The sequence below is a fragment of the Podarcis liolepis genome (assembly GCF_965112155.1).
Source record: "Podarcis liolepis genome assembly, chromosome: 4".
NCBI classification, from domain to species: Eukaryota; Metazoa; Chordata; class Lepidosauria; order Squamata; family Lacertidae; genus Podarcis; species Podarcis liolepis.
Genome location: NC_139558.1, coordinates 32,416,982 through 32,441,581, shown reverse-complemented (window position 1 = coordinate 32,441,581; position 24,600 = coordinate 32,416,982). Strand labels below are relative to the sequence as shown.

At 42.6% G+C, this 24,600-nt stretch overlaps 1 protein-coding gene and 1 long non-coding RNA gene across 4 annotated transcripts in view; one reads left to right on the top strand and one right to left on the bottom strand.

Moving 5' to 3' along the window:
- NPAS2 (neuronal PAS domain protein 2) overlaps positions 1–24,600 on the top strand; it is a 97,558-nt gene that overhangs the window by 6,195 nt on the left and 66,763 nt on the right. Inside the window, exon 2 of one of the 3 annotated variants that reach the window (XM_083501465.1) lies at positions 8,510–8,579. The exons of the other annotated variants lie outside the window; for them this stretch is intronic. Coding sequence (XP_083357591.1) covers positions 8,551–8,579 — 29 coding nt within the window. The 5' untranslated portion in view covers positions 8,510–8,550. The remainder of the gene's footprint in view (positions 1–8,509; positions 8,580–24,600) is intronic. 3 annotated transcript variants of the gene reach the window in all.
- Positions 1,222–24,600, bottom strand: part of LOC310706210 — a 34,299-nt gene continuing 10,920 nt past the window's right edge. The window contains exons 2-6 of the long non-coding RNA XR_014525755.1: positions 7,156–7,258; positions 4,610–4,734; positions 2,807–3,327; positions 2,446–2,572; positions 1,222–2,201 (exon numbers count right to left, since the gene is read on the bottom strand). This is a non-coding gene — a long non-coding RNA (uncharacterized lncRNA). The remainder of the gene's footprint in view (positions 2,202–2,445; positions 2,573–2,806; positions 3,328–4,609; positions 4,735–7,155; positions 7,259–24,600) is intronic.

The following is a 24,600-nucleotide window of genomic DNA, read 5'->3' as shown; positions in this document are numbered from 1 at the left end:
ACTTTGTTTATTGATTATTGAATTTATACCCAGCCTTTTTTGCATGGAACTCAAGACTGTGTACATGCCAGCTACCTATAGCAACTTCTTATATTAAATGGCAACTGCCCACATCACTCTGATATTTTATGCAATGGGGAAACCCAGTGGTTACTTCCTGTACTCATCTTGTCAACCCCGGGGAAAGGGCATTGCTGGCATAGGAAGCAGTTGCTTCATAAGCTCCTCTCACATGTAACAATTCCCAGTGTAGCAGTCATGTTTGACCACCACCACAGCAAAAACATGCATCTGATGAAGTGGAACTTTGCCCACAAAGCCTTAGGCCCTAGTATATTTGTTAGCCTTTAAGGTGCCACAATACTTTTTTTGTCCGTCCGTCCCCTCCATGGTATTCCAATTACATATGGTACCAGAGCGGACTAGAAAACAGCTGTGCCAAAACACCACCCATGTCATTGCTGAGGTAATGAAATAACCTGATCTCATGATCGTATGAAAGAAGCAGAGAAGGAATGTCTTGATTCTACCTTCCATTTTCTGGGTTCTTTCAACACGGATGCTTCAGTCTGAATTCTTAGGTGCATGCAGTCATGCATAGCTCTGTAAATGTTCTTTTATGGCCACTTTGTTCTAATGTTGCACTAAACTATAATTGACTATGTTCTGACTTCCTTCTTTTTTAGTATCCAAGGAACAGTAAACTAATTGACACCTCATATTATCTGCACTGACATATTTCACTAGACAGGCAGATGGTGTCTCAGTTTTCACATGCCTCATAAACTTTTAGAAAGTTCCTTTATAATCTTCTTGTACTGACTTTACTATGTTTATATATCATAGAAGGGGCCAAGAGGGCCATCTTGTCCAAAACCTTGCAGTGCAGGATTCCCCCCCCCCTCAAAGGGGCTTGAACCCATGACCCTGGGGTTAAGAGTCTCATGCTGATCTGACTGAGCTATACTGCTATGCTGGAACTCTCAGGGCAGAAGCAGGCTGTATTCAATGAAGTTATTGCATGAGTGCAACAGGATGTCTAGTCTGTCTCCTTCCCTGTGCGCCCCACCAAATCTGCTCTGGGGATTTTCCCAACCCTCCATTTGTTGCAGTTAGGTTCCAGACTGATAGCAAAGCATCCAGAGACCTTAAATTCTAACGCTTTACTGAATCCAGAGATTTTGGGGGATCTTGAGTCCCTCCCAATCTCATAACAGCACGTTTAAGATGCTACCGGCAAAGTGCTCATTAAGGCCACGACTAGATACAAATGCATCTTCATATTTAACAAGTGGCTACAGGGATGGTAGCAAGTGGAGAGAGGATATCGCTTTCCTCTCCTTTCCTGTGGTCCGAAGGAAGGTCCTGACTCTGAATTTGCTATTTGCCTTGGGCGGAAATATGCCACTGGGACCAGTTTGATCCTCATTTGGATGGGCCTGGGCAATATATTGCTCTATTTTTCTTCTGCATAAACACACAGAGAGAAAAAGGCTAGCTGTGCTGGGGAAACTGGGCTACACAAGGGGGTGGGTGGCAGAAGAGGCATTGACCTTCCTCCACCTTGGTTCAAGGAAGATGGGGGCCAGACTGTGCTATGCTTGAAGGAGAAGACAAACGCTTTCTCCTGGCATGGCCCATGTACATATGGCTTTCTTCTGAGGAGGCATGGAGAAAACAGGTTCAATAGGAGTTAGAAACTTTCCAATTATACATCTCTGACCTTTGTTTGACCGAGACCCTCAACTTGACTTGCTGCTTTCCACCCCCCAGAGGCAAAAGTGTATATTCCTGTCATTCCTTAACCTTTGTTTCACCCAGACCCCAGCCTGCCTACCTTCCTGGGGGACAAGAGTGTGTCTTGCTATGATTGCTTGACCTTTGTTTTACCTCTGCCTTATCTGTCAACTCAGGTAACTGCCATTGTCTCGGATTTGAGAGGCACCTCTGCGTAATATAAATGTCATGCAGTTTTAGGTGTTCATGCACAAGCTCCACATCCAGTGCCTTCATGCATGCCCTCCCCACACAGCCACTCCCTGATCTTTCTGTGTTGTACAGGAAAGAGCTGTAGTCTACTTGTGATATAGCATGGAGGATTCTTGCTATATCCTTTTAAGAGTTAGCAGCAGCTACACTGATTCCTTTGTATTTTTGGTGTTTTCCATTGAATTGGCATAAGATTTTCCAACATGGACTAGCTAAGTACAGTGGTACCTCGGGTTAAGTACTTAATTTGTTCCGGAGGTCCGTACTTAACCTGAAACTGTTCTTAACCTGAAGCACCACTTTAGCTAATGGGGCCTCCCACTGCCGCCGCGCCACTGCTGCCCGATTTCTGTTCTCATCCTGAAGCAAAGTTCTTAACCTGAAGCATTATTTCTGGGTTAGCGGAGTCTGTAACCTGAAGCGTATGTAACCTGAAGCGTATGTAACCCGAGGTACCACTGTATTGGAGAAGATGAGATTGGGAGTCCCTGTTATATAAGCAACTTTAATAGCTGTACAGACACAGCCCAACAGCTATCTAAATTAAATAAATATTTCCAGTCTGTCCATTTCACTGCCGAGCCTCTCTTCCCCAGAGCCAGTGTGGTGTAGTGGTTAAGAGCGGTAGTCTCGTAATTCGCGTCTCCGCTCCTCCACATGCAGCTGCTGGGTGACCTTGGGCCAGTCACACTTCTCTGAAGTCTCTCAGCCTCACTCACCTCACAGAGTGTTTGCTGTGGGGGAGGAAGGGAAAGGAGAATGTTAGCCGCTTTGAGACTCCTTTGGGTAGTGATAAAGCAGGATATCAAATCCAAACTCTTCTTCCCCTTCCTTGTGACCTGTCTATACACTGTATTTCAGATTATATATCACATGCAGAATTGTGCCTCCAGTGCAAAGTAACTGAAAAAGAATTAAAACTAATGGGAGAAATAAAACACATATGATTTAATTCATTTTTCTTTTCTGTATATTTTCAATATAAATAACAGATGACATCAAAGTTTTGTTAAAAAACAAAAACAAATCACATTCCTATCTTGTGCTTTCACTGCAACAGTTTGTCAGGATTGGGACAACCACACACCCCGAGACACATGGTACATTTTAGTTATGGACAGCCACTTACTTGCAACCAGAAAGTGCTTTCAGAAGGCGTTTAATCAATTGTCAGTCTTTTATGTAGAAATTCATAAAGGAAGAATGACTTTTGCAGATGTCGTCAGCTGTTCTTTTGTACATATTCTGGCTCTTTAAATACTTGGTTTTTCATGTGATTGGCTCGCTCTGCTTCTTATGTAGGTGAACTCTGATTTCTAAAGATCTCCTGCAATGTAACTTTGAGGGAGAAGAATTAAGTCTTCAGTCAGCTCCCATTGCTATGGATGTATAAATATATTCTGCAGCTGTGACATTTACAGCACTTCGAAAACATTGTTTGTTCCGTAGGTTGTTCTCAAACTCCTGCCCGCCCCCTTCTCTAGCCAACAGTTTCAACAGTTCTGTAGCATGGATGATTTAAGACAAGGGGAAGATTGCTCTCCCTCACTGATCCATTATGTCTGCTTTCCCCTTACTCCCAGCATGTGTCTGACAGTGAAGCAAGGCTTCCATCTCCATCATATTTCTCACTTCAGGCTGATGGAAAGCAATCTTACCCAGATTGCAGTAACATAAAAGCTGAGAGTTGCGATGGACAACACTTTGGCAATTAAATAGGAATATACTTAGAGCACCAACCACTACAGTTGATTCCCCCCTCCAACAAAATGCCATTCTCCTAATGCTTTCTGTCACTAAATCTAAATGTAACCAATCCATGGATGAAATGAAATCTCAATTTTTCAGGGAAACTGACTAGTAGCGGTCAGCTCCCGAAAAGTAGGTCAGTAGGTCACTAACATAAACCTGAAGTGAAAGAGCATTCCTGACCTGCTGTATTGGGCAGGGGGTGGGAAGGAAGATGGATATTCAGAGCGCTCTTAAAATACAGTATGCGCTTTGAAATTCTGTGGCATTTTTATCTCAAAGTGTAAGTAATAAAAGATTAAAAAAAACCAATTCCTGAGTAGAATATTTTAGGGGCTGAAATATCTTTACTTAACAGTCATGAGGGAAAACTTACTTCCGAATTGATTTCATGCTACTGTGGTTACCATAGCAGCAGAAAGCATTTAATTAAAAAAAGGGGGGGATTTCACTGCCAAAATGTTACAGAAGTTCCTGGGCCCTCTTGCCTTTCTGTACAATCAAGAGTATAATTACCTCCATTTTTTTCTTATTTAATGGATGCAGTTCCCATCTTCACAGCATGGACTCACACATATATGGGTACCTATCATGCCTTTCTCCCGGAGAATTTGGAGGATTTTGTTTTTGTTTTGTTTTGTTGTTTTACATTTGCAATGTACCTATTTTTATGTTCTTGGTGTACATTTGGTTTTAGTATACATGTGGCCTGTTGTTTATACTGAAACTGACCTGATTAATCTAGCTGATTCAAGTCTATCCAAAGCGTTTAATATCTTAAATCACAAGTGGTCAGCAGATGCCATGGTAGTCTCTTCCATAATTCCAGATTGCTTCATGTGTTATTGGCTGTAGTCCTATGCATACTTACTTTCAAGTGTCTGATTGAGCACGTCTGTTAAACGAAACAAATGTCAGAGGCTAGTAGCTAGTTCCGGTTTTCCTTTTCCCAACATTTTATTTAATTTTTGTGACATACAAAAACAGGGAGAAACACTGAAAAAAACAGATAAGTATCAAGTAAATTTTTGTTTGTTCAGATTAAACCTTGATTATATTCTTACTCAAGAACTGGATTTTGCAACTTTGCAACTTTGCTTGCATCCTGAAACTCTTAAAAGGGTGGATCTTGTGACTCGGTGCAATAATTAGGCCCAAATCAGTGTCATTGTGCTTTGCCCATTTTTCAAGGTTCTACAATATCTCCTATCTTGATGCAAAACCATGCAAAACCAGGGCAAATTCAAGTTCATAGCTAGCAATGTGTTGTGGGCATACCTAGAACATTTATTGTAGTGTTGCTATGAAGAGATGGTAGAGAAATTAAGCCTCTACTTCTGGTGCTTCTCTTTAAAATAATACAGTTATAAAGATTTCCTTGGTTATTATTAACATAGTTCATTTTTCTTAATAAACGTATCTAATTATTTCTAGCTTGGCATGGAGTATTCTAGCAAATACAAGCCAACAAGCCAACACAGTCTATTTATACATTACAGTGGATGACAGAAACAGGAGATTATCATCATTTTATAGTTATTTTCTTGGTGATTCTTAATGAACACTAGAGAAGGGACTTTCAGCATTCACTAGTCTATGTCAACAATACTTAATTGTTTATAATTACACTAATATAATAGCTCTAGACAGATCATTCATTCATCGATTTAGGGTAAGCAATCCAACTTCTAACTTTGTTTCTTGATTCTAGGTTTCCCACCGTGTAAATTATAGCTTAAACTAACTGCAGTTCTAGGTTCACACATTATTTCTCCCCTCATCACCACCATTAGCATTGTGTCCAAGCCCAGCCATACAGAACTCAATGCAGAGGCTCACTTGCTAACACTCAGAACATGATCCCAAACCACCGAACACTTTTAGCTTTGCTCGGTCTGGAATGAGCAGGTGTTCTTGCAAATACAACAGGGGACGTAAGCACTGGTTCACACTCAGAACCCCCCATGGGATTCAGAGGAGTACAGGCTCTGGGTGTACGTTAATGCCTAATTATGGGCCTCTACCATTTGTTAGGACGTGAGTGGCACTGTGGGTTAAACCACAGAGCCTAGGACTTGCCAATCAGAAGGTTGGCGGTTCGAATCCCCGTGACGGGGTGAGCTCTCGTTGCTCGGTCCCTGCTCCTGCCAACCTAGCAGTTCGAAAGCACATCAAAGTGCAAGTAGATAAATAGGTACTGCTCTGGCGGGAAGGTAAACGGCGTCTCTGTGCGCTGCTCTGGCTTGCCAGAAGCGGCTTAGTCATGCTGGCCACATGACCCGGAAGCTGTATGCCGGCTGGCTCGGCCAATAAAGCGAGATGAGTGCCACAACCCCAGAGTCGGTCACGACTGGACCTAATGGTCAGGGGTCCCTTTACCTTTACCTTAACCTTACCATTTGCTAGTGTTAATACAAGCATATGCCTCTATTTAGTCATTCATTAGACCTGGCATGTACAAAGACGTCTTAATCAACTTGCCATTTGAATTTACTGGGAATAAACCACCTCTTTCAGCTGCCTCAGGAAATCCATCAGACTGCTCAACCAGACCTGCATTGTTCTACTTGTCATGACTCAGTACCTATTCCTACTGTCATTCAATGTCTCTTCCTTCTGGCTTTATCCTCCATGCAATCCTCCTTTGTATGGAGTGCCTCTGAGAAACCATTTTGTTCAGCCTATTGAATTGTTTTCCAGGAGGCTGCTTGATGCTTCTCTTAGGTCTGCTAAACCTCAATAGATGCCCATGGCAGTGGACCTTTCCAAACGTAGCTAGCTTGCCTTCCTTGCTTCTTCTTGCCTATTATTTTGCATCTTAGCCATGTTTGTTGTTTCCCGCTGAATAACCATGAGACGTGAGTTGTGTCTGTTCTGTTAAGGAGAAGGGTTTTCTTCTGTTTTTGAACCATATGAGGAGAGTTCTAAGGAATCCAGGTTGTTGCTTGTTGCAACGCACATGATTGCAGGACTTGAGGGTAACCTATAAAGGTGTACAGTGGTACCTCGGGTTAAGTACTTAATTCGTTCCAGAGGTCCATTCTTAACCTGAAACGGTTCTTAACCTGAAGCACCACTTTAGCTAATGGGGCCTCCTGCTGCTGCCACACCCCGGAGCACGATTTCTGTTCTCATCCTGAAGCAAAGTTCTTAAGCTGAGGTACTATTTCTGGGTTAGCGGAGTCTGTAACCTGAAGCGTATGTAACCTGAGGTACCACTGTACCAATCTTCAGCCACCTCATCATGGCCTTTCTGTTGGATGTTTATAGGCACATCACTATCGAACATTAAGGGAGACTGCCCTCCAAAGGATTCAAGCCCATCCAGGGACGGTTGTGGGTAGGCTTCCTGCATCGCAGGGGGTTGGACTAGATGACCCTTGGGGTCCCTTCCAACTTTATGGTTCTATGAGTTACCTGTGTATAAGCTTGCATTAGCTGGCTCTCTTGTTATTGCATAACATCTCATTTCGTGGTTGAAGTGGCAAAGCCATTTTACTTGCTGACAACCATTTTGGCACTGCGAACAAACAAGCAAACAATAAATATTATCTTTAATGCTAATTCAAGTAGCTGTGTATAGGTACAGTACGAGAGCTGCTGTGGTGTGCAATTATTTCCTGATTAAAAATGCCCTACAAATCCATGTTTCTGCGGGGTTATGAGCACGTGTAAACAGGGATACAGGCAGATCTGTTAATATCCCTCACTTCTATTTAGGGACACTTGGTTTAGTGTACATAGAGCCTGATGGAATGCACGGCATGGAATCGTTTTTTTGGATTAGAATTATAAAACAATATGTTTAACATATGAAAGGCTAGAAATCTGAAATGAAGGTTTTGCCATGTGGGGCATTGATTTTTAAGTCGGCAGTGACAGCTTTCATCCTACAGAAACATTCTTTTAAAAAAACATTTTAATCCCATGAAAAGTTGAAAATAGCTTCATACAATACTTGTGTGCGTCTCGCTAAGATGGAGCTTTTCATCCTTGACCTACTTCTGCTTCCTGCACAATATACCTAATGAGTAATAATGACTTCAGAAAGGGCAGCTCTAGAGAAAAAGCTGAAGTAATGCCTTAAGATGGTGCCTATGAAAACATCAAACAGCATATTTTAAGTGAGCCAAATAAAAGAATCTGGTTGGCTTTTTTTAAAAAAAGGTTTAATATTACGAAAGCACTGGAGTGCTAACATCGAAATTTCAGTTTGCAGTAGCTAATGGAAGCTGCTGTTCCCATTTGTGTTAGATGCTAGGGAAATTGCCAGTTTCTTATTAATTTTGGATTGGATTGATTGTGTTGCTGTCCCACCTTTTCCTCCAAGGAACTCAATGGTGATGTACATTTGACTCCCACAACAACCCTGTGAGGTGGGTTAGGCTGAGGGACACCCAGTGAGCTTCATGGCCGAGTGGAGATTTGAACCCTAGTCCAACACCCCAACCATGACTACCTCACACTGGCTCTCAAATGAAGAACTGTTTTATTTATTTGATACATTTATATCCTTCCTTTCTTTAACAGACTTCAGGGTAACATAGGGGTCCAGGAAGTCTCCCATCTGGGCACTGACCAGCTTAGCTCCCTCTCTCTCATTTTAACCCTTCCCTTCTCACCCTTTATTGCAGTTCATCCACCTTATTACATTTTGCTCTTGAGCTCCTCTTCCCATGAAGATCTTCTATGCGGTGATTATGGATAAGAATAGGGATACTCCTCACCCAGTTCTCCTTTCTTACATTTTGATCTCTTCCTTCCATTCCAGAGAGAAGGAAAGAAGAGGAACAAATGTATTAGGAAGAGAGAATGGTGATTTTCCTGATTCCTTTGAAACAGTAAGTTTTAATCCCCCCCAAGGTTTCTAAGGAGAAATAATCACCTCAGAAGACATTTGAAGTATACACAACATGCTTCCATTATTTCATGCACAAGGGTTGTTGTTTTAAAGCATGTGAAGGTCCTCACTAGAACCTTGCAAGAAAACATGTTTCCTCATTAAATGTGTTGCTATTTAAGGGGGAGGGAGAATTAATGAGCAACACAGGAATAATTGACAAAATCCTGCATAGAAATGGAGCTTTCCTGAATCTCCAGAATGCATGCCTGCACCTTTCATAGATGTCTAATTTCTTAATTACAGAAAGCCAACCTAGTATTTCATGTGCATACAATAGTTCTGACTCACATATCCAAGAATAAAAGTAACACCCATGCCTGTTGTTCAAAAGACATCATGATTATTAATAAACCATCCTTTCTGTGGCAACTGTAACTGTACCTCATCATTTGAGAAAGAGGGCTCATTAAAAGTCATATAGAGCTAGAGCAGGAGGAGTAGCCAGTGTGGTGCCCTCCTCCAGATATTGCTGGACTCCAGCTCCCATAAGCCCTAGATAGTATAGTCAATGATCAGGGATGATGGGAGCTGTAGGACCCAGCTACATTGGCAAAGAAAAAGAAGTTTATATGCTTTGTATATGCAGTATAACACTGTGGCACTAGGTGGCGCTGTGGAGCTCTGTTTTTGCCAACCCGATTTCTCACGCAATGTTCATAATGCGTTTAACTGAAACGCTTCTTTGATGTGTCTAGATCCAGCTTCATAGACTAACCTTCACCCCAGGGTCCCAGCATGCAAATACATAAAATTAGAACCAAAACTGAACAAGAATATTAAATCAAGCCAATGTGCATTCCATGTAGAAGTTTCTTAGATTAGAATCCATCTGCTTTATTTATGTGACTGGCTTGGCGGGAAGTTGTGATCTTAAACCCATACCCTCTGAATTGTGACTAAACTGAGGCATTCTCAGTACTTGCTGAAAATTCATTTATTTTCTGAGGTCTCTGCTGGCTGTTTTTACCAGTTGGCTTGTTTTTAACTGTTGATCTAGCAGCTGCAGTTTTATCCTGAATTATAAGGTTGTTGTGCTTATGTTGTTGTGCACCGTCTTGTTGCTGTGCTTGAAAGGCAGCACAGAACTATTTTTAATTAGCCTGCAAATTTTGCAGCAAAGCCCAGGCTAGAATTTTCTCAGCTCGGTTCCCTTTCTATAGAACTAGCTTTCCTTGCAGCTGGCTTGGAAACGCTTTAATCTGTGCAGAGTTAAAATTGTCAAAGATGACTACGTGCATCACACAGTACAACAAAGTAAGGCAGCGCTGCAAGGGAACTTGCCTCTAGGCTGTGTCTCCAGAAGGCACGGAGACAATAGGGTGGAAATAAATTCCCTGAACCGAATACAGTATTAAAAGAGATGCATTTACACTGGGGACACCTTTCAAACTGAGAGCCACAGACAAATTTCCAAGCACATAGACGAGACTCTGCAAAGCCAGTTCTAAATATTTAGAGCAGGAATCAATGCCCCTGCTAATGTCTGGGCCTGCCATTTAGTGCTACCTGTACCATGTATTAAGGCACTCTTCTTCCAAAGCAAAGGAAGCAATCTGCAGCAGCACATTCACATCAGAGGATATAAGCATTAAAAACAAGATTAATCTTCTTTTCAGGATCAAGCAGAGGAGAATGCTAGTGATATTTCTTCTTTATGACAAATATATCTTCTGTAATAGCCCAGGGAATACTTCTAAGCTGCTGGCAAAATAAATTGCTTCTCATCTAAAGTTTCCTTTCATTTAATATATCTCAGTGTGAAAATCCCTTTGATTCCAAATGGCATCACTTGGGGTGAGCTGTAGAGAGAATGGAGCCCTTTCAGAATTAATAAGAGCAGGGCTTTTGACTTCTGTTAACAAACAGGAGTTGATTATTTTGTTCAGGATCTTGTGTTGCTGAGGTGCTGCCAATCAGAGCAGTAAAGGTAAAGGGTAAAGGGACCCCTGGCCATTAGGTCCTGTCACGAACGACTCTAGGGTTGTGGTGCTCATCTCGCTTTATTGGCCGAGGGAGCTGGCATACAGCTTCTGGGTCATGTGGCTAGAATGACTAAGCTGCTTCTGGCAAACCAGAGCAGTGCAGGGAAATGCTGTTTACCTTCCCGCCAGAGCGGTACCTATTTATCTACTTGCACTTCGTGCTTTCAAACTGCTAGGTTGGCAGGAGCAGGGACCGAGCAATGGGGATTCGAAATGCTGACCTTCTGATTGGCAAGCCCTAGACTCTGTGGTTTAACCCACAGCGCCACCTGTGTCCCAGAGCGGTAAACAACATGTATGTATTTGTTTAGAAAGCTTTATGGGCTGCTGAATCAGAAGCCTGGCTAATAGAACTATCAATATGACACAGATAAAATCAACAGAACTGAAAAAACCCATATACATAAAATGATTATCAGTAAAACTCAGTAAAACTTTTTGAAACACTCATGGATAACAAAATTACATGTCTGGGTTGGGTTTGTGAAATAAAAATGGTATCTAAAAGATTATAGGCTCCGTCCTCGTTTTCCTGGGTTCCCAATCCTCATGGCAGGTAGAACATGCAAGGTATCCCATTATTACCCAACAGGTAACCCTCAGAAGGAAGTGTGAGGCTACACATCTCCCACTTAGAAGCTTGTCCACGTTTCCACTTGCCCCACCACTTTCTCCTAGGGAAACCTGCTCTTTACTGCTGAAACGATCCATTGGGTTTTCTGCAGATTTGACATTTGCTCCGATTCAGTAGTACAGCATTGGAGTCTATGGCATCCTGTATCCCAGCTCTGTGCCTTGCTAAGAGGGTTCTGCCTGGAGTTCTGGTTCCACTCTTCTGCTTCCCAAAGACCCTTACTTGAAAAATCCAAGCCTTGTAGGGCAGGAAAACAGCCTGCCCCCTCCACTGTTTTCCTATGGATTTCCTGCTGAAATCCTAAGCCTCCCCTGCCACCGCCAATGGTAACCATGGGAACTCCCCGCTTGGTCCACTGGAAGAGAATCTCTTGCCCTGATGATGTTTTTTATTGATAGGTTAATGACTTGCTTCCAGCAACTTTTGCCATTATTTACAACTTCTGGCCTGGCATCTTCCCTTCTTCAATACTCCAAATATTATCTAAATTCTACAGTTTATTCATTTCTAACATTCACTAACTCTAGCAGTTATACGTGCCCTTGCACCCCCAAACTCAATTATCCCAGATCTGTAACATTATATTCATAATGTTCATGGACATCTCCTAATTCAGCATATCCTATTTACTGTAATTCACGAAGAGGGAGACAATTAGCTCAGTTCCATGCACTACTGGACCACAAGAAGCTAATTTCTATAATCTGTGCATACTGTGGGCATGCTTTGCGTAAAATTTGCAAGGAAGCAGACTGCAGAAAACAGTAGTCTGTGGGTTCTTACTGTTTTAATGCGAATTTGCTTTTATATGAAAAGAAGTCGGCATGTGTTACAATAAATAAAATAAAGTCGAATACAAGTATTCATGGGTTAAAATAAGCAATGCTGTGGGATTGTGGCTTCTGCTCAGTTACATTCTGTGAATTTGCAACCCCCTTAAACAAGGAAGATCCCTTCTGAAGCCACAGTGCACATGAACAAATTACTGTATATGAATTAAGACTGTGCTCCTAAACACTTCCTGTAGGGAGTAAGCTGAACTGGACGCAAAGTTGCACTGAACTCATTAATGTACGTGCACAGGAATGTGCTCCCAAATGCTTTTGTTCTCAAGTTAATTTAAACCAAGGCTGATTGCTTCCAACGTTACATGTGTGGAGCAAATAGCATAGTATGATTTTAGTCCACCCCACTAAAAGAGCATAAGAAATACTTTGGGGCAGTCTGTTGAGTATGTACAGCATTGCATCTGACAAGTGGGTTAATTGAAATGAAGGCAAATGTGACCCTCCTCTACAATTGGTCCTTCGGGCATCAAGTTTAATGTTACTATTACTGTGTTCAGAAACGTTCTGTGGAAAAGCATAGTGATGAGCTAAACTTAGTTCTTCACCACAGAAACACAGAGTGATGTGGATTAAACATGACTCAAACGCGCCGCGAGAAATCTCCGCTCGGAAATTCTTGTAGCTCTTGCAAATATTTCTGAAGGATTATAACAACATAAACTTTCCGGCATAGAGAAACGTGAAAGTACCACAACACAACACTTCAATGTGCACAATCAAATCACATGCATTAGGGTCAACCTGCCACTAGTGTTGCCGTAGGGCAGAATCTTGCAGACCATATTTTATGTTGCAGAGCGAATTCTGCAGACGCTTTACGGTGCAGATTCTAGAGCTGATTGTCAGCGGTTGCAAAGCACAGCTACATCTCTACCAGTCAGTCCCACGCTTGATGCGCAACATCAGGTGTGGGGCAGGTGAGCGTGGCTTGGTTTGGCCGAAGCTGCCTTATGGACTTAATGGAGAGATCTGGTACAGAACCAAGGCAGGGATTGCTATGTTCTACCTTCATTGCCAGAGGCAGCATGCCTCTCAGTACCAGTTGCAAGTGGACAGGTGCACTTATGTCCTGTTCGAAGGCTTCCTAGAAGCGTTCAGTTGGCTACTGTGAGAAGAGGATGCTGAATTAGATTGGCCATTGTACTCATGCAGCAGGGCTCTTAGGAAGCATCTGATCTTTCTGCACTGATCCATGCCTCCCAGACTGTGTGAATTTTATATAGAGCAACCGTGTCACAAAAAGCAAGAAAAAAAGGAAATCTGGCGATCAGACCTGATCAGAGTCCTGTAGTTTAGTTGTTGCTACTACTCCCCTTTGCCTCTGAAATATCCTCTAGATTACATGCTCAGCAGGCATGAGTCACTGCCTGTAACACTCAAGCTAAAAACTAGCTGCAATAATGACTTAATCCAGTCATAAAAGACAGTAAATGCTCTGTGCCCTAGCAAAGAACTACTGAATGCCTTAAAAGAAATGCCTTCCCCCCCACCTTATTCTTTGCAGTTCTACATCACAGCAGTTGTACCAAGTGAGCTAAGCTGATACAGTCTCTTGGAATTAAATCAGCAGGTCAGAGTATGCTCTCTTCATTTTCATGGATGGAAACACATTTGAGTTCTGCTATGGATGGAAAAGCTGTAGTGCGGTACTTCCTTCCTTCTGGAATTCATAATAGGAAAGATCAGATGAGAAGTACTGTGTAAAATGCACTTTAAAAGGTAAAGGGACCCATGACCATTAGGTCCAGTCACGGACGACTCTGGGGTTGCAGCGCTCATCTCGCTTTACTGGCCAAGGGAGACGACGTACAGCTTCCGGGTCATGTGGCCAGCTTCACTAAGCCGCTTCTGGCGAACCAGAGAAGCGCACAGAAACACCGTTTACCTTCCCCCCGGAGTGGTACCTATTTATCTACTTGCACTTTGACGTGCTTTCAAACTGCTAGGTGGGCAGGAGCTGGGACTGAACAACGGGAGCTCACCCCGTCGTGGGGATTCGAACCACCGGCCTTCCAATTGGCAAGCCCTAGGCTCAGTGGTTTAGACCACAGCGCCACCCGCGTAATGTAATGTAATGTAATGCACTTACATTAGTTTTAAAACATACACTCCACATTTATTTATTTATTTTAAAGAAGATCTCAAGGAATCTTGCAAGAGTAAAATGCTCAAATAACCTCTTTGAGGTTTCAGTGATTAAACCAGCAGTAAATAAAATAAAATAAAATAAAATAAAATAAAATAAAATGTATCTCACAACGTTTTGAGGCATTTTACAACAATAAAACAGCCAAATTAGCTGCTTAGGGGTTGTCGTTTTTGATTAAGCAGTTTACAAAACCTGTTAAATAAATACAGCCAAATTAAAAAAACATAAATCAGTAACAAAAAGCATAACTTACTAAGATATAAAACATAAAACAGCATCATGAAAAACAGCAGTTAACGTGTGCAGAAATAAATAACAGATTTTTTAAATAAAAAAACCAGTCATTCAGAAAGCGATGATCTAACTATTACTATGATTCTCACCTCCTGGATGCTGTTCTGCTGAGCTATAGCTCTTACCCTAATAAATAACTGCATGCTTTGATTATACTAGCTGCCTATTCTTGTCATACTAGAAATGTCATACTAGCCAGCTTGTTGATACCAAGAGAGTGGGCACATTTTCAATTTTTATTTTAAGGTTGATGCATATGTAATACAAACATATATGCTGCACCTGCGTATGAAGCAAGTTGTGGTTGTTTCCATAGAAACCATACAACTAAGTCATACTGGGGAGAAAGTATTATAGACCCTATAATATAGACACTGGAAGAACACATCTATACCCAAAGCACTATTCTCATTAAAGGCCTTTCTGTACAATTTTTTCTCCTGCCCAATAAATACTCTGGTCAAATTACTGGGGAAGCAACTCTCAATAAACAGCCAGTGTGTCTGACAATACTATATGCAACATGTTCTCCCAAAAGATTATTGGCTTTAAGAAAAATAAATTTGATCTGGGCTTTCTTGATCTATTCAAGTGCACATGTCATCAAAACACTAGGCCTATTTTGAACAATGTGACCCTTTATTGGATAAATAAAATCTGAGTCTAGTGGTTTGGTATTCATGTAATCATGGTGTCTTTGCCAGCAAGTTTTTTCTATAGATGGAGTATGTTATAACAACTGAATGGGTTCTGCATTATGATAAAGTAGGTCAAGCAGCAGTGGATTTGGTTTTTTACCATGCTAAGGTTAACAAGTCGCATGTAACATTTGCCTCAGGAGGACAATAGCATGGCCTTGGTGTACATGATACCACAGCGGGATATCAATAGCTTCGGGTTCCAGTTAAATGGCATCATGGTGTGCTCTTTCAGGCAAAAAATTTATATCTACAATTGTTTGACCATGATCTCCCTAGCGTACGCGATGGAACCTGACAGTTTAAGGAGTCCCACGCATATATTGATGGAAGCCTTTGCAACCTTGTCCCACCCACCGATCATTTTTTTAAGCATAAAGCAAAGAGCAAGTAGAGGTAACAGCAGCAACTGAAACTAATAGCTCTGATGGCTTCTCATCCTCTGAACAGAACCACATCTACCTTTACACTTCAGCTCTTTAAAAAAGCAATTACCCCAATAGATCCCAAAAGTCAATGATAGAGAATTCTGAAAATTTCAGACCCCATTTTAAGAGGAATGGGCACTATTCCACAAGTAAAATAAGCAATACTTAATCAAAGGCAAATGGTCGTTAGCATGTTCCATTGAATAGTGTCACTTTTTGCTATTATTTCAGTAAACTTTGCTGTACAAATTAAAAAGCAAGAAGTATAATTTTTTCAATAAGAACACCTGATTTCCAGGTATTGTATTTTCTGTATTGAAAAGGGAGGGCAGGGGTCAAGACTGTACCTTTTCAACTCCGTGATTCTAATTCCCCTTGCTCCCACCCGTTACAAAATTTACCATCCTGCTTCCAGGAATATGAAGTCTATTTGCAGTTCTAGCTATATGTTCTCCAAGTCTTTGACTATTTATTCCTCATCCCAGAGCAACAGCTCAATTAGAAAGAACCATATGTAGCACTTGAAGACTTCAATTGCTATCACAGAATCATAGAATAGTTGAGTTGGAAGGGACCCCAGGTTTAATCTAGTCATGCAATGCATAAATCTCAAATAAAAGCATCCATGACAGATTACCATCCAACCTCTGCTTAAAACCGCCAAGGAATGAGAGTCTACCACCTCCCTTGGCAGTCCTTTCCACTGTCAAGCAGCTATTACTGTCAGAAGTACTTCCTGATCTTAAGTCAGAATCTCCTTTCTTGTAACCTGAAGTCATTAGTTTGAGCCCTATCCTCCAGAGGAGAAGAAAACAAACTTGCTCTATCTTCCATGTGGCAGCCTTTTAGATATTTGAAGATGACTATCATATCTCCTCTCAGTCTCCTCTTTTCCAGGCTAAACATACTCAGTTCCCTCAACTGCTCCAGGCTTTGTTTCCAGACCCTTGATCATCTTGGTTGCCTTGCTCTGCACACATTCCAGCTTGTCAGCATCCTTCTTAAATTGTGGTGCCCAGAACTGGACACAGTACTCCAGGTGTGGTCTGACTGGCAGAATTGAGTGGTACTATTGCTTCCCTTGACCTGAACACTAGACTTCTGTTGATGCAGTCTAAAATAGCAGTAGCTTTTTTGCTGCTGCATCACACTGTTAAGCTAGGGACGCAGGTGGCGCTGTGGGTAAAAGCCTCAGCGCCTAGGGCTTGCCGATCGAAAGGTCGGCGGTTCGAATCCCTGTGGCGGGGTGCGCTCCCGTTGCTCGATCCCAGCGCCTGCCAACCTAGCAGTTCGAAAGCACCCCGGGTGCAAGTAGATAAATAGGGACCGCTTACTGGGGGGAAGGTAAACAGCGTTTCCGTGTGCGGCTCTGGCTCGCCAGATGCAGCTTTGTCACGCTGGCCACGTGACCCGGATGTGTCTCTGGACATCGCTGGCCCCCAGCCTCTTGAGTGAGATGGGCGCACAACCCTAGAATCTGTCAAGACTGGTCTGTATGGGCAGGGGTACCTTTACCTTTTTATTGCTTCCCTTGACCTGAACACTAGACTTCTGTTGATGCAGTCTAAAATAGCAGTAGCTTTCTTTTTTGCTGCTGCATCACACTGTTAAGCTAGTGGTCCACTATGACCTCTAGATCCTTTCCACATGTACTGCTAGTAAGCCAGGTGGCCCCCATTTTGTATTTGTGCATCTGGTTCTTCCTGCCTAAGTTCAGAACATTTGTCTCTATTGAAGTTCATATTGTTTGTTTGGGCCCAGTTCTCCAATCTGTTAATTTCATTTTGAATCCCAATTGTGTCTTCTGTGGCATTAGTTTCCCCTCCCAGTTTAATGCCATCTGCAAAAATTCCTTCATCCAAGTCATTTATGAAAACGTTGAACCACAACAGGTCCAGGACAGAACCTTGTGGCACCTCATGCCTTCACTTTTTTTCAAGATGACGAGGAACCAATAATGAACACTCTTTGGGTTCCATCAGGCAATCAGCTACAAATTCACCTAATAGTTACATTGTCCAGCCCATATTTTACCAGTTTCCTCACAGTAATATATTGGGGGACTTTCAGCTTTACTGAAATCAAGATAACCTATGTCTACAGCATTCCCCTGATCCACCAAACTTGTAACTCTATTAAAAAAGAAGAAATTAGATTCTTCTCACATGGCTTGTTTTTGAGAAACCCATGTAATCACAGCATCCTTTTTTAAGTGCTCAGGGACCGACCATTTAATTATCTGTTCTAGGACCTTTCCTGGTATTGATGTCAAGCTCACCAGTTGGTAGTTACCTGGGTCTTCCTTTTCCCCCTTTTTGAAGATGGGGACAACAATTGCCTGCCTCCTGTCTGCAGGGACCTGACCTGTTGCCTACAAATTCTGAAAGGTAGAGGCTCTGCAGTTACATCCGCAAGCTCCTCTAGTATCCTTGGGTGCAGCTCATCAGGCCCTGGAGATTTGAATTGATTTAAAGTAGCTAAGTGTTCCCTCACTTCCAATACATACTGTCATTTACTAATTATATACTACTCTGGGCAGGGAACCGAGTCATTGAATGAGGCAGCCGATCTGGTCTGTATCACTGAGACCTGGGTGGGTGAGCAGGGTGGAGTTGGTCTTACCCAGCTGTGCCCACTTGTGTACTTGGTGCAGGGCAGACTTGAGGGTGGAGGAGGGGGAGTTGCAGTGGTCTGTGGAGATTCTCTCTCTCTCTCTCTCTCTCTCTCCAGGCTCTCTGTCCAGTTGTGGGGGTATCTCGAGTGTATGTTTGGCACTGGGCAGTTGGGACAGATTAGATTTTCTGCTGGTTTACCACCTTGCTGTCCAGCAGTCTCCCTGCCTGAGCTAATAGATCTGGTCTCAGAGGTGGTGTTGAGGACTTCCAGGCTGCTGGTTTTGGGGGAGTTCAACATCCATGCCAAGGCAACTGGCTCTGGGGTGGCTCAGGAATTCATGGCTGCCATGACGGCTGTGGGGCTCTCCCAACATGTCACTGCTCCAAAGCATGTGTCAGGCCACACCAGGCACCCCCAATCTGTGGCCCTCCAGATGTTTTGGCCTACAACTCCCATGATCCCTAGCTAACAGGACCAATAGTCAGGGATGATGGGAACTGTAGTCCAAAACATCTGGAGGGCCAAAGGTTGGGGGTGCCTGGGCCACACTCTGGACCTTGTTGTCGCAAGGTGAAATGTACTAATGAGGGAGAAAGTATTCTTTGATTCAGTTCAGACTGAATGCTCATTTAGTAGCCAATGGTGATCTCCAATATCCCTGCAAACAAACGAAGATAAATGCTCAATGTATTAAAGTGCAATCCTGATTCCACTGAGGCTATTATTTATTATTATTATTTAAATTTGTTACTCACATTATCTTCCCCAAAGCCACCCAAAGCAGCTTATAAACAAACAAAAACATAGATAAATTAAAACCAATGGGGGTGGGGTTTACATTTGAAACATTCGACCTACTAATAGCTACTGTTAGTTGTGGATATAAGTTTTTTTTACTCCTCTCATCAGATTGGATGCATTTGATTTCCTCACTGCTGCAGCTTGGCTGCAATACTGGCATCATGTCATGTCAGCTGCGTCCTTTATTTCAAGTACTTAAGAACTGCTTTCCTAGTGTCCAGCAGCTGGCATTAGTCAGAGTGACGAGGGGTTAAACTGTCTCCCAAATAATTTTGGGTGCAATCAAATCATTCCTGGATTTTACAAACTTAATTCTTTCTGTACTGGCCTTTTAAAGACTATACAGATTAAGACTATTTCAGCCTTTCCAGCTGTTCCCCTGAGTCCGGAGTTAGTTATTTATATAAATATATCAAGTAAAGCACTAAATAGATCCAGGGCAACACTTTGTTTTAAAAGAGCACAGGATGTAGGCATCATGTGTACACATTTATCTTATTTCCAAAATCAAAACTGGTCTGAACAAAAGACTGGTAGAAGACAGAGTTGGCCTAGAGTCAGAATTTGAACAGTTTCATACATCCTGTCTTCATTTTCATCATAGATTAAATCCAATCAGATTCCAACAACAACAGTGAATTTGTACGTCATACTAATTATATAGAAACACTATTGCAAGCATTTGCTACTAATTTCTGAAACATCTCAGAGCAGGGTGCCATCTTGGGAGAGCAAACAAGACACATTGTGACTCATAAGACTGATCCCTTGGCTCCATTGCAACTGACTATTTAACTCTGGATCCGGATGCAGTTACTATTGTGCATCTATATTATATCACTAATCATGTGGCTGGCTTTCTTACGGTGTCCTTTCTTGCTTGGGTATCTCTGGATTGAAACCCGGAAGTAATGCAAATATATATTATAACAGCCTTAGGTAATAACATTTGTGGCAGTGGCACTGAAGTTTCTGTTAACGATTGGCTGATGTAAGAAAGGAGGAGCAGAAGAATCTAGGACTGCTCTGGGTTTAAGGGCCTCTGGCTGCCATTGACCAAATTCCTCTTATCCAAGAGAGCACAGGACTTGAAAAGTAGGAGATGCAAAGGCCCAGTAAAACAGGGGCTTGGGGAAGTTACAAGTCAAAGAAGGGGAGGAATTTTTGGAAACTGGACTTGGGGTTTGGGAGAGGGAACCGTCCAGAGGAATGAGGGGAAGGAGGGAAATGGCCAGAAGTCAAATCCAAGAAGAAAAAGAAAATGGGCTAAGGAAAGAGCCAAGAGACAATTACAGAAATAAGAAATCACGACTGTATTCAAAGAACTAACTAAATATTTGGCTGTAGGGCTAAAGTATGAAGAAATACAATCCTGGTGTGAGTAAGGAAAAGAACACTGGGATGTTGTTTTTTTGTGTGGGTGTGTGGGGATAATTAATTGAAGAGGATCTGGAGAGGAATGAATGTTGTGGGAGATCTGAGGAGGGAAGTAATTGGGAGGAATCTGGGGCAACCAGAACCCAATGAAAACTCAATGCAAGACATAAATGTTAAAAAACTAAATCATAAGCTAAAAAAAGTGTGCCTACTTGCTGAAGAAACCCCATTAGTCTTTTTTTTTTTACAAAGTCAGAAAAATGAATTGTTCAGAATAGAAACAAAGACATTGCGATGAGGAGGAATAGAAAGTAAGTGGTTTGGTTTTCCAGATTGTTGTTGAACTTAATAGGGCCTTTTCAGGTTGTCACTGTTGTTCTAAGGGCAGCTGCAAATAGGTAATAAACAAATGAAACCCTGCATGCCTGTATGACAATCAACGCAGGCAAATTAGCAAAGGCTTTTCTGAGATCCTCTTGGAACAAACTCCTGTGATGTGCGCCTCATAATGTTAGAATGCATGCCTTTGCTTTTCACGGTCCTATGAACGCTGACTAAGTCCAATACACTTTCACAAGCTCCTTGTTGGTGGGCGACAATGGATATGTTCTGCTTAATGCCATTTCGCACATTACACAGTGGTGATGATGATGATGATGATGATGATGATGATGATAAGGCAAACCTGTGTTGCCACTGAGTATATACTCAACAATATATTCTCAACAAGGAGCTGATGCACTTGATAGAGGAGCTCATACACAGTTCAGCTCCTTGTGCATTCACTGAGTGCATGAGAGAAGAGTATGGTCATGCGCGCTGGCCATATCCCTGATTCTGATGTGCCACTGGCCATGCCCCTGGTACCACCCTACATTAGAAAGAAAGGTTCGCTGTGCAGCCCTCCGTACTTCTGGAAATGAAACCATAATTTCTTGCAAAAATAAATAAATCCCGATTGCCCTGCACACATAGCATCCTTTTCTTCTTAATGCTCAATGTGTAGCTGGTGAGGGCGGGGCTGGGCAGCCTGGCCTGTGACTTCAATCCCATAGTGCTCCCATGGCTATAAAAAGGCGAATGATGAGAGCCCATTGAATATATATCCTTTGGGCCTCTCTGAGAAGTACTCCTGTATTATACATGTTTCCAGTTCCATGTTGGCTGCGTGTTACCTGAAATGTTTTCAGTGTAGACCTGTGACGTTTACCATATACCTAAAAACGTGGCATGTGACCGTCAGACTAAGATCTGTGTGTCCTGTCCAGCTATGTAGCAGAAACTTAGTGTTTGTCTTTACTCTGTGTGTGTGTGTGTGTGTGTGTGCACACGTGTGTGTGCATTGCAGTCAGATTGATTGTAAATAGCATACGTACATAAAATACCGTATTTTTTGCACCATAACACTCACTTTTTTCCTCCTAGAAAGTAAGGGGAAATGTCTGTGCGTGTTATGGAGGAAATGCTACGGGTGGCATGCCTACGGATTTTCCTCCTCTAAAAACTACGTGCGTGTTATGGTCGGGTGCGTGTTATAGAGCGAAAAATACGGTATTTGTTTTTTCAAATGTGAAGGGTGGATCCACCAAAATGTCACATGGCCCTTAGTGGCAGAGCATCTGTTTTGCAAGGGGAAGGGTTGGGTTCAATCCCCAGCAGGGTAGGGTTGGGAATGTCTTGTCAGGGAGAGGCAAACGGGAAAAGATGAAAGGACAGAAACCAGCAGTTATAGAGAGCCTAAAGAGATTATCAGCAGCTTGTCGTCTGACAGTGGGTCTGACGTAGAGGGGGAGGAGGATGAGCCTGGAACAAGTCATTCTGTGCACAGAGGACGTCAGGGGAGGAGTTTTCGCAGACTTGCATGCTGGGTGCGGAAAAGGAAGAAGAAAGTTTAGAGGCGGCATCTGCGCAACAAGGGGAAGGACGCTAATTGAAACGCTGGAGATGTACGTTTGAACTTTGCCAAATAAATCAAATAGTTTGGAACAGGCTGGGAGCCCGGAGTCTTATCTATGCCAGCTGGACAGCATTAAGCCTCTGACATGTCTCCAGCCAGAAAATATGGAGAGCTGCTGCCAGTCAGTGTACAGTGTAATAATAATAATAATAATAATAATAATAATAATAATAATAATAATAATTTATTATTACATAAAATTTATACACGACTTGATGGGGTGGGACTTCAAAAAACCCTACAGAGTTATATGGATCAATGGTGTGACTCATTGTAAGACAGGTCCCTATGCTTCCATTTTGGGATGTGGGTGGTGCTATGGTCTAAATCACTGAGCCTCTTGGGCTTGCTGATTGGAACATCGGCAGTTCGAATCCCTGCGACGGGGTGAGCTCCCGTTGCTCTATCCCAGCTCCTGCCCACCTAGCAGTTTGAAAGCATGCCAGTGCAAGTAGATAAATAGGTACTGTCGCGGCGGGAAGGTAAACGACATTTCCATGTGCTCTGGCACTCGTCACGGTCCTCCATGCGCCAGTAGTGGTTTAGTCATGCTGGCCACATGGCCCAGAAAACTGTCTGTGGACAAACGGCAGCTCCCTCGACCTGAAGCGAGATGAGCGCCGCAACCCCATAGTCGCCTTTGACTGGACTTAACTGTCCAGGCGTCCTTTACCTTTTGCCTGTGCTTCCATTTCCTTAGATTCCAGTACTGTGCTATTCCTGACATTACAAGGAGGAACAAACGTGTTCTAATATTGTTTACAGCCAATCACAGCAGCAGATGTTAATGGCAACACCTTTCCTAAAAGCTTCCTGCATTTTTGGGGTGGCGGCAAGGAAATGAAAGGCCTCTGCGCTCCATCCTGTGCCTCGTAACTCACCCGAGGCAATACATTAGACCTTCGGTAAAGTGCAGCTTGTCACATCTTGTTGTCTCATTGCTTGTTATAAATAAACATGTTCCTAATAACAGTGATCTGTCTCCTTCATGACTTGACTCACTGGAGTTGTTTGGGATTAGGAACAAGCATTTCAAAGGAAGGAATTTCGGTGGTAGCAGAAATGAAACGTGAAAAGGGCACCGTGAGGGTAGGGTTAGGGCAAGCTGCATCAGACTCTGTTAGCTGCAATGCCCACATTTTTTAATGGACTTCTTTCACTACATATTCAGTTGTATTTGACAGAAATGGAGGTGACTAATCGTTCTGCCTCTCTCTCTGCATTGTAGAGTATGCAATTACAAATTAATTTGACACTGACTCACGCTTTGGCATCGAAAAACATTTACTGATGTTTTCAGAGGGGAGAGGGCTGGGAAGGTGCCAAAATGCCAAGAAATCACCACGATTGAAGAACTTTTGTGAAAACGGAGTGAGGCACCCACACCAGCCTTACACTTCCCCAGTCTGCTGCTCAAATGAGCATGCCAATTGCCGAAAAACACCATGAAACCACTGAATTGCAATATACCAAGAAGTTCAGTGCTATCACTTGTGGAATGAACGGGCTCCATGAATTTATCACACTATACTGACTCAACGGCTTATCATGTTAGGATGTCTGCAATACCAGCACAAATGTTTGTTGTGAACAACAGCCGTTAATTACATAAACACCATGGCTGTAGTTTTCTGCATCTCATTGCCCTCTGACCTCTTTGTCAGTTTACTTGAAGGATTGCCTCACATCACATGTGCCGTCTGGACTACTTAAATCTGTAGTAGAACCAGAATTTTTAGAAGTGCCATGTTTGAAGTTTTCAAGAAATTTATCCTTTGGTGAAGCAACACTTACACTGCCCATTGATACCAGGCAGGCTCCTGTCTATGTGGCCACAAACTCTCCTCGGCCACATCCCTCATTGACCCTTCTTCACTTCCTCCTTGAGCAGATTTGCCTTGGAGAAATGTCTCCTCAAGCTCTGATAATATCTCTTGCTTGTCTGGATGGAGGTTGGAGAGCGGTGTTTGACTGTGCAGAAACTAGCTTATTATATAAGGGTCAGATTTACATTTGTTGTCCTGCTCACATTTGCCTCTGGCTCTGTCCATGACTGGTTGCCCAGGAGGAAATGTGACATTAGGTTCCCCACCCCCTTACACACACACACACACACACACACACACACCCCTGCCAATTGAGGACAGCACTTCACACATCTGACAAAGTAGGTTG